Source organism: Miniopterus natalensis, chromosome 9, assembly GCF_054644295.1.
Source record: "Miniopterus natalensis isolate mMinNat1 chromosome 9, mMinNat1.hap1, whole genome shotgun sequence".
In the NCBI taxonomy this organism is placed as follows: domain Eukaryota; kingdom Metazoa; phylum Chordata; class Mammalia; order Chiroptera; family Miniopteridae; genus Miniopterus; species Miniopterus natalensis.
Window position 1 is genome coordinate 10,317,519 of NC_142089.1, and position 15,147 is coordinate 10,332,665.

General features: G+C 36.4%; 1 protein-coding gene across 4 annotated transcripts in view; it reads left to right on the plus strand.

Moving 5' to 3' along the window:
- The window catches only part of EIF4G3 (eukaryotic translation initiation factor 4 gamma 3), a 234,625-nt gene that overhangs the window by 78,073 nt on the left and 141,405 nt on the right, over positions 1-15,147 (plus strand). For all 4 annotated transcript variants that reach the window (XM_087820188.1, XM_087820180.1, XM_087820181.1 and 1 more), the window contains one exon: positions 2,435-2,554. Coding sequence is in view for 3 of the 4 variants with exons in the window: in XM_087820180.1 (XP_087676306.1) it covers positions 2,435-2,554 (120 nt within the window). In the remaining variant the exon portion in view is untranslated. The remainder of the gene's footprint in view (positions 1-2,434; positions 2,555-15,147) is intronic.

A 15,147-nucleotide genomic window follows, 5' to 3' on the forward strand; every position in this document is an offset into this window, starting at 1 on the left:
TTTATCTGTGTCCTATTTTTTGAGATCCCTGCCAGTAGTAGAGTGAGGTTTTTAAAATTTAACTTATGCTATTAATGACATGCATGTAGCAATATATTTTATTTTTAAAATGTTCACTTATTTATTTTTAATCCTCACCTGAGGATATGTTTTTATTGATTTTAGAGAAAGAGGAAGGGAGAAGAGGGAGAGAGAGAAACACCAATGTGAGAGAGAAACATCGATCGATTGCCTCCCATACACACCCCAACCAGAGATTGAACCCTAAACCTGGGTATATGCCCTGACTGGGAATTGAACCTGTGACTCTTCTGTGCACGGGACAATGCTTTAAACAACTGAGCCATATCAGCAGGGCACAGTATATTTTAATATTTATTCTTAACAAATAGATTTCTTTTTTTATATTTTTCAGTACTATGATTTATAATCCTACGTAAGTTTAGACTTGTTTTATCAGGATGAATTGGATTTTAAATAGCTTTATATAACTTTGTGGCCCTCACTTTAATATTAAAAATATCCATTTTGATGTTTACTTTAGTGGAACATCAAAATAATTTATCCTAAAACGTGAAATAATATAAATTTATGAAGCCTTTTCGGTGACAAGTTTGCTTGTAAGAAATCTTTATTTCTGGTTATTAGTTTTCTAAAGTAGATGTTTAAATAGCAGTCCCATTTTTATCCTTTGAAAAGTTTCTGATGAGATTTATAAATGCTATAATGCTTAATGGTAAACTATACCCTTATAATCATTTTTTTCTCAAAATTTGAAACAGAGTTTTTCTAGAAAAGCATAGGTATTCAAAAAAGCAAGGAAGACATTTAATTTGTTACATTTTAGCATCATTCATATCTCTTTTAGACTAAAGTTTTTCACTGCAGTTAGTTCTCTGTGAGTCCATTTTATTTCAGCATTGGGGTCAGACAGCTGAGCCTTTAGGTGTTTATGTCTGTTTTAGATAGACATAAAGGATTCTAAGGCTCCGTTACCTGGGAGTAGATTTTCTTCAGAGCTTCTGACTGATTGAGTGAATTCCAGGCAAATCTAATGCCATTTGGAGACCACTTTCTAAGAACTCAGATGGAGAAAATATCTCATTGAATGTTATTTCTTTAAATTATGAATATAGGCAACTGTATTTTAATATAGTTGGTTTTTGTCATAATTCTATGTATTTTAGTTATTAAAAATGCGATTCTAGGAAGAGGTCTTTAGTTTCCACTATATTGCAAAAGGGTTCATGGCCCATTGAAATTAAAGAACCCCACCCTATGGAGAATGGATCCTTTAGTGTTAGATGACTGCAGAATTTCCTTCCATTCATGGAGGGCAGTGCTTGTCTGGGTTAGACTATGGTAGAGAGGAGCTGGCTAGGATCGATTGCTTGACTCTAGAAAGGGGCCTGAGTGAAGTGATCTCGTATCAATCACAGGCTGATATGCAGTTTATTGCCAGCAAAAAGTGGGAAAATGTAATTTTGTTTATATAAAATGCTAGTTAGTTTTCTGCTGTAGAAGTTCATGGCTATTGAACTATTAGAAATTAAAAATGAGGAAAAAAAGAAACACCTATAATGCTTTCTATTAAGATCTTTATGTCCTTTCAGCTCTTTTTAATATGACATATATACTTTTGAGTATGTGTATATTTGTGTGCATATATGTGCACACATATATAGACAGTATATATAGAAACCTATACACATGTGCAAGTACATGTATTTTAAAAAATTTATTGATTTTAGAGAGCCAGGAAGGTGTAGAGAGAGAGAAACATCAGTATTTTGCTCCACTTATTTATGCATTCATTGGTAGATTCTTTTATGTGCCCTGACTGGGGGCTGAATCTGCAACCCTGGCTCATCGGGCGACACTCCACCCAACTGACCTACCCGGCCAGGGCTGTACATGTGCTTTTTAAAAACAAAAATGAGATTATACTGTATAAGTAACTTTCCCTTTTTTGGGTTCAGGATTATTGAAGTATAATTTATGTAAAGCTCACTTTTTTTGAGTGTACAGTTATATGATTTTTGACAAACACATAAGACATGTAATCCCCACTGAAATCAAGATACAGAGGTTATGTCACTTCCCCCAATCTCCTTGTCCTTTTGTAGTTACCCTCAGCCCCTTGTACTCATTTCTCTCTTTTTTGTTTCCTTAAAAAATGTAACATAAATGGCATTGTATATTATGCAGCTTCAAGTCTGGCTTCTGTTATTGAGCACATTTTTCCCTTTAAGGGTTTTGGTTTTAGATTATACTTCAAGAATCTTCTGTCAAATTGATGGAAATATTCATGTTTATTATTTTTCTGAGAATTTCAGTGCTTCAATATTGAAAATTTTAAAAGATTGCCAGTTTAGCTATATTTGTTACGATCAGTTTACTGGTACACTCTTTCTAAATATTGATTTCCTCACAGGTAGCAAGACAGCCGGGACCCCCGACCCCTTCCCCTTATGCAGCACATGAAATAAACAAGGGGCATCCAAATCTTGCAGCAACGCCCCCGGGACATGCATCGTCCCCTGGACTCTCTCAAGTAAGAAAAACTACTTAAATTTTTTTTCTATGTAAAAGTGGCATTTCTGTTTTCTAAAGCAAACTTTTAAACAATAACTTACATTACTTAAAGAGCAATTTCTATTTCGTCTTTCGTATTTTTTTAGACAAAAAAATAATTTTATACATTAATAATTTTAAACATTTCATTTATGGGGTCATTCAAATTGAACTGTCAGTGATACTTAGTTTTCCTTTTCGTTGTTTTAGAAATTAGAATGTGAAATCAACTCAGTCGGGTTATGTAGTGGGCCGCGATGGTGATGGTCCATGGATTAGATTTCCTGTTGTCTGTGGAAATGCTAAGCACAGGACTTTTCACTGGGGAATTGTGATTGATTATGGTATTTTTTTTAACACTACAGTTTCCATTATTAGTAAAGGACAAGTTTCAAATGGCCCATGGTTCCTATTATCTTTTGGATTTATCCAACTTCCAGACTTTATTTTCCTTTTAACAGTCTTGTTTTACTAAGGAAAAATTCTTAGTGTTGCCTCACTGTTGTTGACTGACTGATTGTTTCAGGCTTTGCAAACTTATTTTTCTTTACTATTAAGATAGTGATTTTATTTACTGCATGCAAGCTTTTTTACTTTTGTGATTTAAAAAATTTTTTTGTCATAAAGAAAATAAATTCTGAGTTTGACAACTATTGACAAATCAGCCTTACTAACCAGGATAAAGTAGAGGAAGTTTTGAAATTTTTTTTCATATTTCAGTTTTTAAATTGATGAGTATTTACTTTCCTTCAAAAAAGAAAGCAAAGTACAGTTGATAATTTTTATACTCCCCTTCTCTCCCATTGTGACTGTCTCAGGTAGTCTGTGAGGTAAGTGGTGTTTGGAAGCTGTATTCATGGCATGTGAAGATTTGATGTTGGCCTAGAAACCTTCAGTACGGACTGCTCTGAGTTGGCTCTGTTGGTGCCAAATCCTATGTTTCTTTTTTTTAATTTTTTCGTTAATAATATGCCTATTTACTTAAAAATTTACATCTTGTTGAAAATTTCTTCAACAAATATTGTCATTAAACATTTTGCAAGTTAACATGCCTTTACAAATGTCGTTAGTATGAAAGATAGTTACAAAGGCCTAAAAAATATTTAGGTCATTTTTTTTTAAATTTTTTAAAAATTCAGATCATTTAGGTCTGATTAGAGAATTTGAGCTCCCTTGTCATTGGTTGGTTTTTATTTACAAAAAACAGTTGCAACCATGTTTATAAAGTAGGACTTCACCAAATGTTTTCCTATTAGGTGAATTTCCTGTTTATGCAGTGTTATAATTTACCATGAAATATGCCTAAGGTAATTTTTATATGTTTGTTTGATTATGCTTTTCTTTGCATTACATGTAGCTAAGAAAAAAATCTCAGTGACGTTCTTTCAAAATTTCTGTGGTTGGATTTTAAGTGTTGCTGCAAGAATGATAGTTAAGTGCAATTACCAGACATTTTTTTATTTCTAGATGGTGGGAAGTCCAAGATCAAGGTGCCAGCTGATTTGGTTCTTGGCAAGGGCCTTCTTGCTATGTCCTCAAAAGGTGGAGGTAGACAAGCAAGCTGTCTGCTGTATTTTTTAAAGACACTAATCCCACCATGAGGGCCCCACTGCTGTGGCCTCATCTAATTTCAATTGTCTGCCAAAGGCCCCATGTCCAAATACCATCACATAGTGAATTAGGGCTTCAACATGACATGCGGGGGCACCTCATCCCATATCACTGTTTATGTGATTCAGAGAGTTGGGGAAATGGGCAACTAGGACTATAGTAGAAAGAAAGGTCAGTATAGGGGATAAGTACCATAGACATGTGGAATATTATTCTGTGTTAATTAGGTGGATGGGGTATCTGTGCTTATTTTGGGTAGGGGTGGGGTGTTCAGTTTGCAGGGATGTGGGAGAAGGGAGAGGACAAGCTTAACACAGGATTGTTTGTCTTATCAGGGATCAGATGAGAAAGTTTACTTGAAGCAGTTTTGCTAACTATAAAGTGTAATATAAAAATACTAGCATCTTTATAGAACTAAGAATTGTGAATTTCAGTGACTCAACACTCAATGAAAAGTACACTATACAGACATTATGAAGCTTTGTGGTGATAAGTTCTGTCAGTGAATAGTGAAGGAGAGGTTAAGTTAGATTTAAAGCAAGTAGACTCATTTAAAGCAAGTAGAATCTTTGAAAGCAAATAGAATCAATGAACTGTAAACAATGAATATTATAGATTGATACATAGAATGACGGATATGAAAGTAAAATGTTACACTTACCAAATCAACAGTCTTTTTTTTTTTTTTAGTGCATACATTTATTTACTGTTCCTTTTTCTCAAATGTCCAGTCATGCCAATAATTAGGTAACAAGATGATCTAAATCTGATTCTAAGCTCTTCATCCATTGATGGGCCCCCCTTTTTTTTCTTTGTGAGGAATGATAAACTCTCAAGCTATCTGAATTCTCTCTCTCTCTCAAATGATGGCTTTTCTGTCTGCCTAGTATTTTGTTCCATAGCTACCTAAGTAGGTGATATGTAGAAGAAAGAAACTGTGTTGCCAATATTTTTTTATATTTCACAGGCAAAATAAAGCTTTTCAGTTACCTGCCAATGATACTCCATTTTCAGGTACTACACTGTATTACTCAGGATTCTGTTTATTATTTCAAATCTTATTACTCTTGATCTGTATTAAAATTGTCTATCTTCTTTTGCTGTTCAATTCTAAAATTGTGACCTTTTTGTTTAGTACAGTTGACTACGTGACAACCTAATTCATTTAGCAGTGTGGCTGTTAGAGCTTTGTCAGGGGAAAAAGGAACCACACTAAGTATTTCAAATAGAGGGGATGAACTGCATGCGTTTTTTACACTAGTTGACTGTCAAGGAGATGCTGCGGTAATCCAGAGGTTAGTAACTGTAGGAAGCAGCTAAGGGAATGAAAGCAAAATGGCAGTGTTGCCAGAATCTAGGAGCTTGGAGGAAGGGTCCTTTAGGACTGTTGGTCAGACTTCTGAGAAGGAAGTTACTGCAGGTTGGTCCTTGAACTTCAGAAACTCAGGTGAGAGAATGAAGTGAGGGGTGAGGCTGGTACTTTGAATATCAAGTGTGCATGCCTCTCTGCTGCTGGCATCTGTAAATGGCTTTGAGAGGCTAGGATTGTGAGTGGAAATGGTGTCTGGAGCTGCACTGATAGGCGAAAGCACCCCTCCTACTTACAGGGTGGTGGGTTAGAGCTGAAAGTCAATAGGTAAGTAACTGGCACAAACAATGGTAAAAGGATGTATAACTTCCTTGCAAATAAACAATAAAATGGAATCAGTAGACCCCAGTGAATTTAACAATAGCCAGAAAAAGGGATGATAAAAGTAAATGTCATAAAATAGTGGGGCTGTAGAACATGTTGATAAGTGTAAAAATAATGAAGTTAAATAAATTCCCCGATTAAATATGACTCAGATTTGTCAAAAACTGAAATCTAGATATATGCATTTAGACATGACACAGAAAGGTAGAAAACAAGAGCATTGGGAACATTAACAGGAAAATGTTAATAAAAAGAAAGCAGGTATAAGCAACTTTTAGAAGTCAACATAGAATTCAGGGCAAAAATCTATATGGGAGACTGGTAATTTCTACAATATAAAGACTTAATTTCTGGAAAATGTAACACCATAAACTCTTAATAATCGGACATATATATATAGCAAATGTAAAAGAAAGTGAAATTGACAAATTGATAATTAGTGTGGGAGACTGACATCTCAGAGAAATGGACAGATTAGTAAGTAATCAGATCAGTGTTGGCAAACTATGACCTAAGGGCCAAATCTGGCCCCTTTCTGTTTTTGGTAAAGTTTGATGGGAACACAGTCATAGTAATTTATTTATGAATTTTGTTTTGTGCTATAACCTAGGAGTTGAATAGTTGCTAGAGACTGTATGGTTTGCAAAACCTAAAATATTATATTATCTCAACATTTACAGAACAAATATTTGCCAACCTCCGACTTAGATCAGCAAACTGTAAAGACCAAGTTTTAAATATTTTGGATTTTGTGGGCCAGATGGTCTTTTGCGTATTCTTCTTTATTTAAGTCTTTCAATATGTCCAGTCATAACCTTTCTTAGCTGGCCTTACAAGAACATGTGCCAAGGGCCATAGTTTGCCAACCCCTGATATAGATAAATGACAAAAATAGTAAGCTTGTTTTTATGTAAATATATAAATTAGCACAAGAATATGTATATGAAAAAGGAATTTTGTACATATTCAAAATAAAAATAATTGAGGTTAATGATTTGAAAATTATAATTATACTTAAGACATAGAGAACTTTTTACTAATTCAACTAAGATAAAAGATTTAAAAAGCTATGGATAAGTTGAATGAAATAACAGAAAATTTGTTTTAATAATTTTCTCATTTAACTAAGTGCACTTTTTTTTTTGGAAATACACAAGGAGCATTTACAAAACTTGGTCATGTGTTAGACTGTAGAGAAGAATGTTAAGTTCCAATCATATTTATATTTTCTAAACATACCTCTACGCAATTAGAACTTAACAAAAGAAAACCTAAATTATGTTTACACTGAAAATCTATAGAATATAATTACTGTTTCATCAAACACTAATCGAAATTATAATTTATTTTAGTGAACATAATTTTACATTTTTCATAATCTTAAATATAATGTAGATGAATAACAAAATCTACTTATTTGGAAATTTAAAAAACTCTTAAAGATAAAGCCTAAGCAGAAGTTATCGTTAGAAATGAGTAACACGTAGCATTTTCTATCAGAATTGGCCAATTTGTGTCTTCAACAGAATATGCTCCTTTTAATAATAGCAAACTTGATGGTGTCAGAAAATACACATAGGTACATGTGTGTGCGAAACATTTGCATGTCACTAATGATTAGTGATGTTGATCATCTCTTCATGTGCTTATTGGCCATTTGTCTGTTCCTTTGCCCACTTTTTAATTGGATTATTTTTGTTGTTGAGTTGTAGTTCTTTATATATTCTGCTTTTCAGTTCCTTATCAGGTACATGATTTACAAATATCTTCTTTCATCTGGTCATTTGCCTTTTCACTCTGTTGATAGTGTCATTTACACAAAAGTATTTATTTATTTATTTATTTATTTATTTATTTCTGTCTGTCTGTCTGTCTGTCTGTCTGTCTGTCTGTCATCTATCTATCATCTTTATTTATCTTTAATCCTCACCGAGGACATTTTTTCCATTGCTTTTCAGAGAGAGAGTAGAAGGGAGAGAGAGAGAAAGAGAAAGAAACATCGATGTGAGAGAGACACATCAATTGGTTGATTTTCACACGGGCCCAGGAATCGAGCCTGCAGCCGAGGTACACGCCCTTGGCCGGAATCGAACCCAGGACCATCGGTCTGTGGCCGACATACTAACCACTGAGCCAGAGCAGCTAGGGCTGCACAAAACGTTAATTTTGATGAAGTCTTACTTGTCTTTTCTCTCATTCCCTCTGCCTTTTGTGTCATATCCAAGAAACCATTGCCAAATCAGCAGTTATTTCATTATACCAAATGCAGTATAAACTAACTATTGTGTTTCTTTTCCACTTTTAAAATTTTAAACACATGGAAATTTTATCCTTTTAGAAAACAGTAGCAGGTTTAGAGAAAAAAGTCTTGGGTTACCAAGAGGACAGTCATGCTGAAATGGAGCGGTAGAAATACTACTATGTGCCAATAACAACCCCGGCAGAGTGAGAAAAATCACTGAAAGTCCATCTGCCATGTTCAAAAAGACGCTGAAAAATTCCAAGGACTGTTAAGGGTTCATAGAGTATATCAAAGTTCACATTGGGAGTTAGGGAAGTTGGATGCAGAAGTGATGACTCAGAAGCAGCTGGTCTTATTTACATAACCATTTGGCAACATTTAAGAAGGGATGGATGTAGCAAAAGGAATGGAGGCTGGCCAGCGGGCAAAGAAAGTATCAAGGACCTAGAAGGCATTACTCTTTGGCTTTGAGAGTGATTGTCTTTTAACTTTAGTAGCAGTGAAATTAGGAAGTATAAAACGAAAGGAGGGGAAAACACTGCTGAAGTATGTATTAGGAAACAGGATTATAATACTTGGTCCAACTTGTAGAAAAGATGAAAGCTATAAAAAAGCTGGATGCATACAAAAGACATCCTTCACCAAATCTTTGTGTTCTGCTTAGTTTTACTTACTCCAAAAGTCTTAAGGAATGCAGATTTCTTGAAGAAGTGCCATTTCTAGAGGATCTTTGAGAAAGACAATCTTACACGAGATAATGCTGTAACTTGCTCTAAAGCTGCATCTAATGCTGTAAGAATCGGAATGACAAATTCTCCTCAAAAATAAAAACTCTTGAGCAAATAAGGGACAGTAGGGGAGGATTTGACCATGGAAACATTTAGAAATAATTTTAAGTAAAAGCTGCCTTTTTTGTTTTTTAATCCTCACCTGAGGATATTTTTTCCATTGACTTCTAGAAAAAGTGGAAGGGAGGGAGGAGGGGAGTGGAGAGAGAGACACACACACATTGATCGACTGCCTCCTGCACATCCCCCACCGGGGATGGGGAACCTGCAACTGAGGTATGTGCCCTTGACCCAGGAATTGAATCCCAGACCCTTGGGTCTGAGGGCCGATGCTCTAACCACTGTGCCAAACCAGCCAGGGCAAAAAGCTGCCCTTTCTGATGTAACTTGAATTATGGCAGAGTATGAGCCATTGCTTGTTGTGCACTCCTATTACCAGGCTCCTGTGTTTGAGGATAAGATCTCGGTGGTAGGTGACTTTATAGGCCAGAGTTTTCAGAGCAGTTCTCAATGACTTCACTGTATTTTACATTACAGTAACCCTATGAGATAAATATGATTATCCCCACTTTGTAGATTGGGAATGTTGAGTACGAAAAGTGAAATGATGTGTACACCCTTACCCTTGGTGTACCTTAGGTTGCACCAGTGGTAAGAGACTGAGTCCAGATGCCTGGGTCCTAATTCTTGACATTCTTCCTTGCTGCTTCACCATAATATTTCAACATAATACTTCAATATAATACTTCACCGTAGTACTTGCAGGTTGATTTTAGACAAACTAGGTTTTCATTTGGGATTGCAACCACCATTACAGTGTTGTTTTCATGGAATAACTTTGGGGAACATAAATTTGCAAAATTGTAGCTTTATAAAAATTCAACTACACAATATTTAAACTTCTGGTTCTTAAACATAGAGCCATATGTCTTAACCTGGAATTCAAAAATTAGTGGAGCAGGAAGTCGTCTTAACAGGACAGAAGCAAAACCTAGAGTGAAGGTTTTGTCCCCTGTGACAAATGAATAAAATGGGAATTCTGGCTAGGAGTGTTTTAGATGAGAAGTAGGAGAAGACACTCAAGAAACCAGGGACTAAATAAAGGTGGGGAAATGGAGGGAGGAAAGTAGTAGAGATGTTAGTGGTATCTGTCAGTAGAAGGTACAGGAGCTGTGACGAATAGCAGACATTGATGGTGGAAACAGAGAGCCAGCAGTGCACAAACTGTAGAATACCTTTGCTGCCTGAAAATTCACTGAACTAGGCACTAAATTCTCCTTATAGGCAGACCAGTGCTTTTAGCACAGTCGCCTTGGGGGAACTGGGACTGGGATTGGGGAGGGAACCGGGTGGTTATTTGTGTACGGAAGAGCTATGGGATAGTATACAGTAGTTACCGTCATGGGAGATCTAGGTATACTGAGAAAGCCATCCTCTTACGTGAGTCCATCATTGTCTAGTGAAAGGCAAGAAAACAGCATTTAAATGTTGAGCTAATTATAAAGCATATAGAAAGACATGATGGTAAATTCAGTATAGTGTTTCCTCGATCTGTATAGTGTGACTGCTCAGAAATGAGAAGGAGATCAGTGGTTCTCAGTCCAGGCTGCCAGCAGGATCTTCTGATGCCTGGCTCCCATTCTCCAGAGATTGTCATTTAATTGCTTGGAAAGGTGCCCAGGTAATTCTAATGTTAAGAACAAAGCTGTGTAACGGAATATCCACCACTTAAATGAGAATTCTCAGGCTTTCTTTGCTGGGGGTGGTTTTCAGTGAAAGGAGCAGAATGTGCCCTCATTTTTAGGCCAGATACATAATAAATTGGGCCATTTTTCTTTTTTTAAAATATATGTTTTTCTTGATTTCAGGGAGAGGCAGAGAGAGAGAAACATCAGTGATGAGAGAGAATTGTCAATTGGCTGCCTCCTGCACGACCCCTACTGGGGATTGAGCCCGCAACTTGGGCATGTGCCTTGACCTGGAATCACACAGACCGCCTGGTCCATGGGTTGCTGCTCAACCACTGAGCCACACTGGCTGGACTGGGCTGTTTCTTAATTTAGGGAAGGTGGCTTTGGTGATTGAGAAGCTCTTTCTACCTGGTGTCTGCAATAGACTGTTAAGTTTTTACAGATAATATACTTTGCATCCCAGTCTGTACTCAAGTAGTTTTTACAGTATTGATTCCCTGGCTGGTGCGGCTCAGTTGGTTTGTCGCTGTCCTGTGCAGTAAGAGGTTGTTAGTTCGATTCCTGGTCAGGGCACATGCTCAGGTTGCCGGCTCGTTCCCTGGTGGTGGGTGTGCAGAAGGCAGCTAATCCGTGTTTCTCGCTCACATCAATGTTTCTCTCTCTTCTCCTCCTCCCTTCTTCTCTCTCTAAAAATTGACAAGAATTTTTTTTAAATGATTTTCTACAAACAGTTTGGTACTATATTAAATATAGAACTTACTACCTTTTCTGAGGAGGTGATCTGATTTTCTGTTCTTGAATATTCCCAGAATATAATCCACAAGTAAGCTTTTATATAGAGTCATTGTGGTTAGGTAAGAAGAAATAACTCTCTGAGTAACTGATTTGACATGTTAAGGTATTTAAAGAAATGTAATATGATAGATAAAGGTTCATTATTTTTTTGTACTAAGTATTTCAATTAACAGTATAATGTGCAGTTTACTTGTCAAAATTGTTTCAGTCTAGAATTCTGTTCATTATAAATATTTCTAGAGTTGGATTGATAGAAAGAGAGGCATAACAAGTATAGCTGTTGAGATGGGTCATGAATTATATTAAAGCACACATAATTTATGGTGAGTGATGCTTATTAAATATCTGTTTTTGAGGTAACAAAGAATAAGAGTAATTGGAGCCCGGCCGGGCGTGGCTCAGCGGTTGAGCGTCGACCTGGGATCCAGGTGATCGGGGTTCGATTCCTGGTCAGGGCACATGCCCGGGTTGCGGGCTCGATCAGTGACTTTCTCATCATTGATGTTTCTCTCTCTCTCTCTCCCTCTCCTTTCCTCTCTCTGAAATCAATAAAGATATATTTAAAAAAAAAAAAAAAGAGTAATTGGATAATCCTAATGCAAAATAAAACACATATTATGACTTAAAATGAATGGTTGAGTTGCCTAAAACATTCATTTATAAATGTCCAAAAATCACAAGTAAGAGCAGTATTTGTTAGATAACATTTAAAATACAACCCTTTTAATTTTCTAGCTGTCATATCTCTGGTGTGGAAAGAGATTCCATTCAAAATGAATAACCTCTCTACTGGAGTACTTTTTTTTTTTTAAACATATCTTTATTGATTTCAGAGAGAGGAAAGGAGGGGGAGAGAGAAAGAGAGAAACATCAATGATGAGAGAGTCATTGATCGGCTGCCTAGCCCACAGCCCGGGCATGTGCCCTGACTGGGAATCGAACCCTGATCTGGATCCTAGGTCACGATGCTCAACCGCTGAGCCATGCCTGGCGGGCTCTGCTGGAGTACTTCTTGAAAGAGCCCTCAATTACAGCCCAACAACTGAACTGTGATAAAGTCCCAGAAGATTTTTCTCTTTATTGGTCTAACTTAAAAAATAAAAGAGATTGATCATACGGTCTTCCCATATTTTTTCTTAGGCAAGGAGCTCCACGCCTATATCCAGACTATAAATCATGGAAAACAATTCTCAGTTTGCTACAGCACTCCATTATAGAAAGTAATGTGTTTTTTTAAAGAAGAAAAAGAGAGACCTGATTGTGAATCCCAGTTTTACCACTTATTAATTAAGAGATTTGGGATAAATTAAACCTTCCTCCAGGTGAAAGTTTTGCCATTTATTAAATGGAAATAACAATACCTACATCATAGGATTGTGTGAGGGTTAAATCAAATAACATACAAAGGCCCTGGCAGGTGCTGAATGCTCAATAAATGTTCATTGGACTTCCCATGTTATAATAGCTTTGGAACATTGAACATTTTTTTAAGCTGGGAATTAACTTTAGGAAATAAATTCTTTGCTCTCACATTACGTTTTTTTTTATTTTATTGTCGACACTGGCATTATATTTCAATGTTATGTTTCTGAGTTTCCTAAACTCTTTAGTACCAATTTATAACTATTCATCATTACTGAAAATCAGACCTTGCTACATAGGCATTTATATCATTAAATATTATTGCCTAAGATTGTTAAAAGATTTTATTATAGTTTGACTATCACTATATTTATTATATCAGATTTATTTCCCCTGTAAAATTGTTTTTTAAATAAAAACTCATGACTCAGGCAAAGCTGACACATAGAGTATTTTAGAAATTCCAGGGTAACCACTCAGAAAGCCATGGTAATGACCTTGATGTTTATCTAGAGACACAGTGAGGTTCATCTTGAACTTTTCCAAAAATTATTCAGTAGTGTCAACTGTTAAGCGATCATTGTAGTACACGAGAAGGCAAAATTCTGTCTAGTAGGCACGTCTGTTATTTGCTTCTTTGAGAAGCATGCAGCCCTCATTGTGCTGTGATATATTTGGGGAAAAAAATCCAAGTGCTAAAACGGGCCATTAGTTTCTAGTTTATGTATACTGCCTTTTATTTTGTGAGGTGTACTATGGCCTCTCTCTGGTTCTTCTCCACCGTCTTCTCACTTCTCTTTTTGCCATTTGTTCATTGCTCTGTAGAATCAGGGCAAAAGAAATTAAAGGTGATACATCTGATCCATTGGTGTTCCTTTTAATAAAAATCAAGATGACAAAATTTGAAAACCATACCTGAAGTGATGACTTGGCATTTTTGCAAAGTTTATTTTTTTTTCCCTATCTTATTATAAATCAGTATCATAAAGCATTTATTTTAACAGATGAAACATTTTTCCCCTAACTAAATCATGTAAAACAAGAATTGTTCTGCCTCAAGATATGAATGGGAAAAGGGGGATGATTTTGGGTAGATTAATTGTATTTTGTTTTAGCTGAAGCTCGATTCAGATTTATGCTGAGTCACTTTGGATTAAACAGACTTTGATTTATAATGTACATATTTTAAATTTATTAGATGAGCGATGTCATCAGGAGTGAACAGTTCTGCTGAAGATGAACTAGTAATAAGACAAACCTAATGAGAATCTGTCTGGAGAGACATTGTTTTTTATCTTTCATGTCTACCATTTTGCTAGATTTTTCTGAGAATGGAAAATTATAAGAAATTGAATGTTCTACCTGCAAATGCTTGTGCCGTATACCCCAGTGTTATGGCTGACAGCAAAAGGTGGAGGTGACTGACCCATACCTAGGAGTCTATGTAGATTTGTTGTGGTAAACAGGAGTTATGTGGTTTGACTTCTCTTCAAGCCTATTTTTAAAGCTGTTTGATTGAATATACTTCCTACTTACCAGATTTCACTGCTAAGCTGATGTTTGAATAAACGGCAAGATTTTCTTACAAGGCCATTCTTCCCACAGGCAGTGTAGAGTGCCCACTGTGTGCTAGGCACAGGGGTTATTTGGAAAAGGCCACCTCAAAAAGTAGAGTCAAAGTAGTTCTGCTCATAAGTGGAAGTTTATGTGACTGTGATTCTAGCCTCCAGAAGCAGCTTAGTCCTAGAATCAGGAACCTTGCCTTCTGCTCTGCGCTAACTTACCGCCAGACCTTTATTTTCCGTGATGAGTGCTTGTAGAATTTTTGCTAACATCCTCTTACTGGACCTTCTAGAAAGGGCCAGGACCAGGTTCCGTCCTTGAACTCTCTCACCCACCCTCTACCTCCTTGTTCTCTGGAAATTTAGGTAACATTAGTAGAAGGTCTTTCAAGTTTATATTATTAGGTTTCTTAACATCCCCTTATATCTTGGGAGGCAGACTCAGCACTGTTCTGGCCCTTCACTACTTTCTCTGGGTCCTTGCCCCATGACTCATGTGCAGCAAGCTCATATACCACTCATCCTTAATTTTCCTGAGTAAATCTTCCTATTCTTTGAGGATTTTGACATTTGGCCCACAGTTTATTTCTCCTTTTTACTTTCTGCTGTTTACCATGAAGACTTCTAACATGTTCATTTTTGCCCCATCCAGCCATTGCTATGGGCTCTTGGATTCATCCTCCTTTTGTCCCTTTTTTCACTTCCCCAGGGCAACTGTTATTAATGGACAGATACATAGTCAGCAACCCATAAGGACACAGCCTCGACCTGCACTGTCCAATAAAATAGTCACTGGAGCCACCTGTGGCTTTTGAGCTCAGCTAGTACA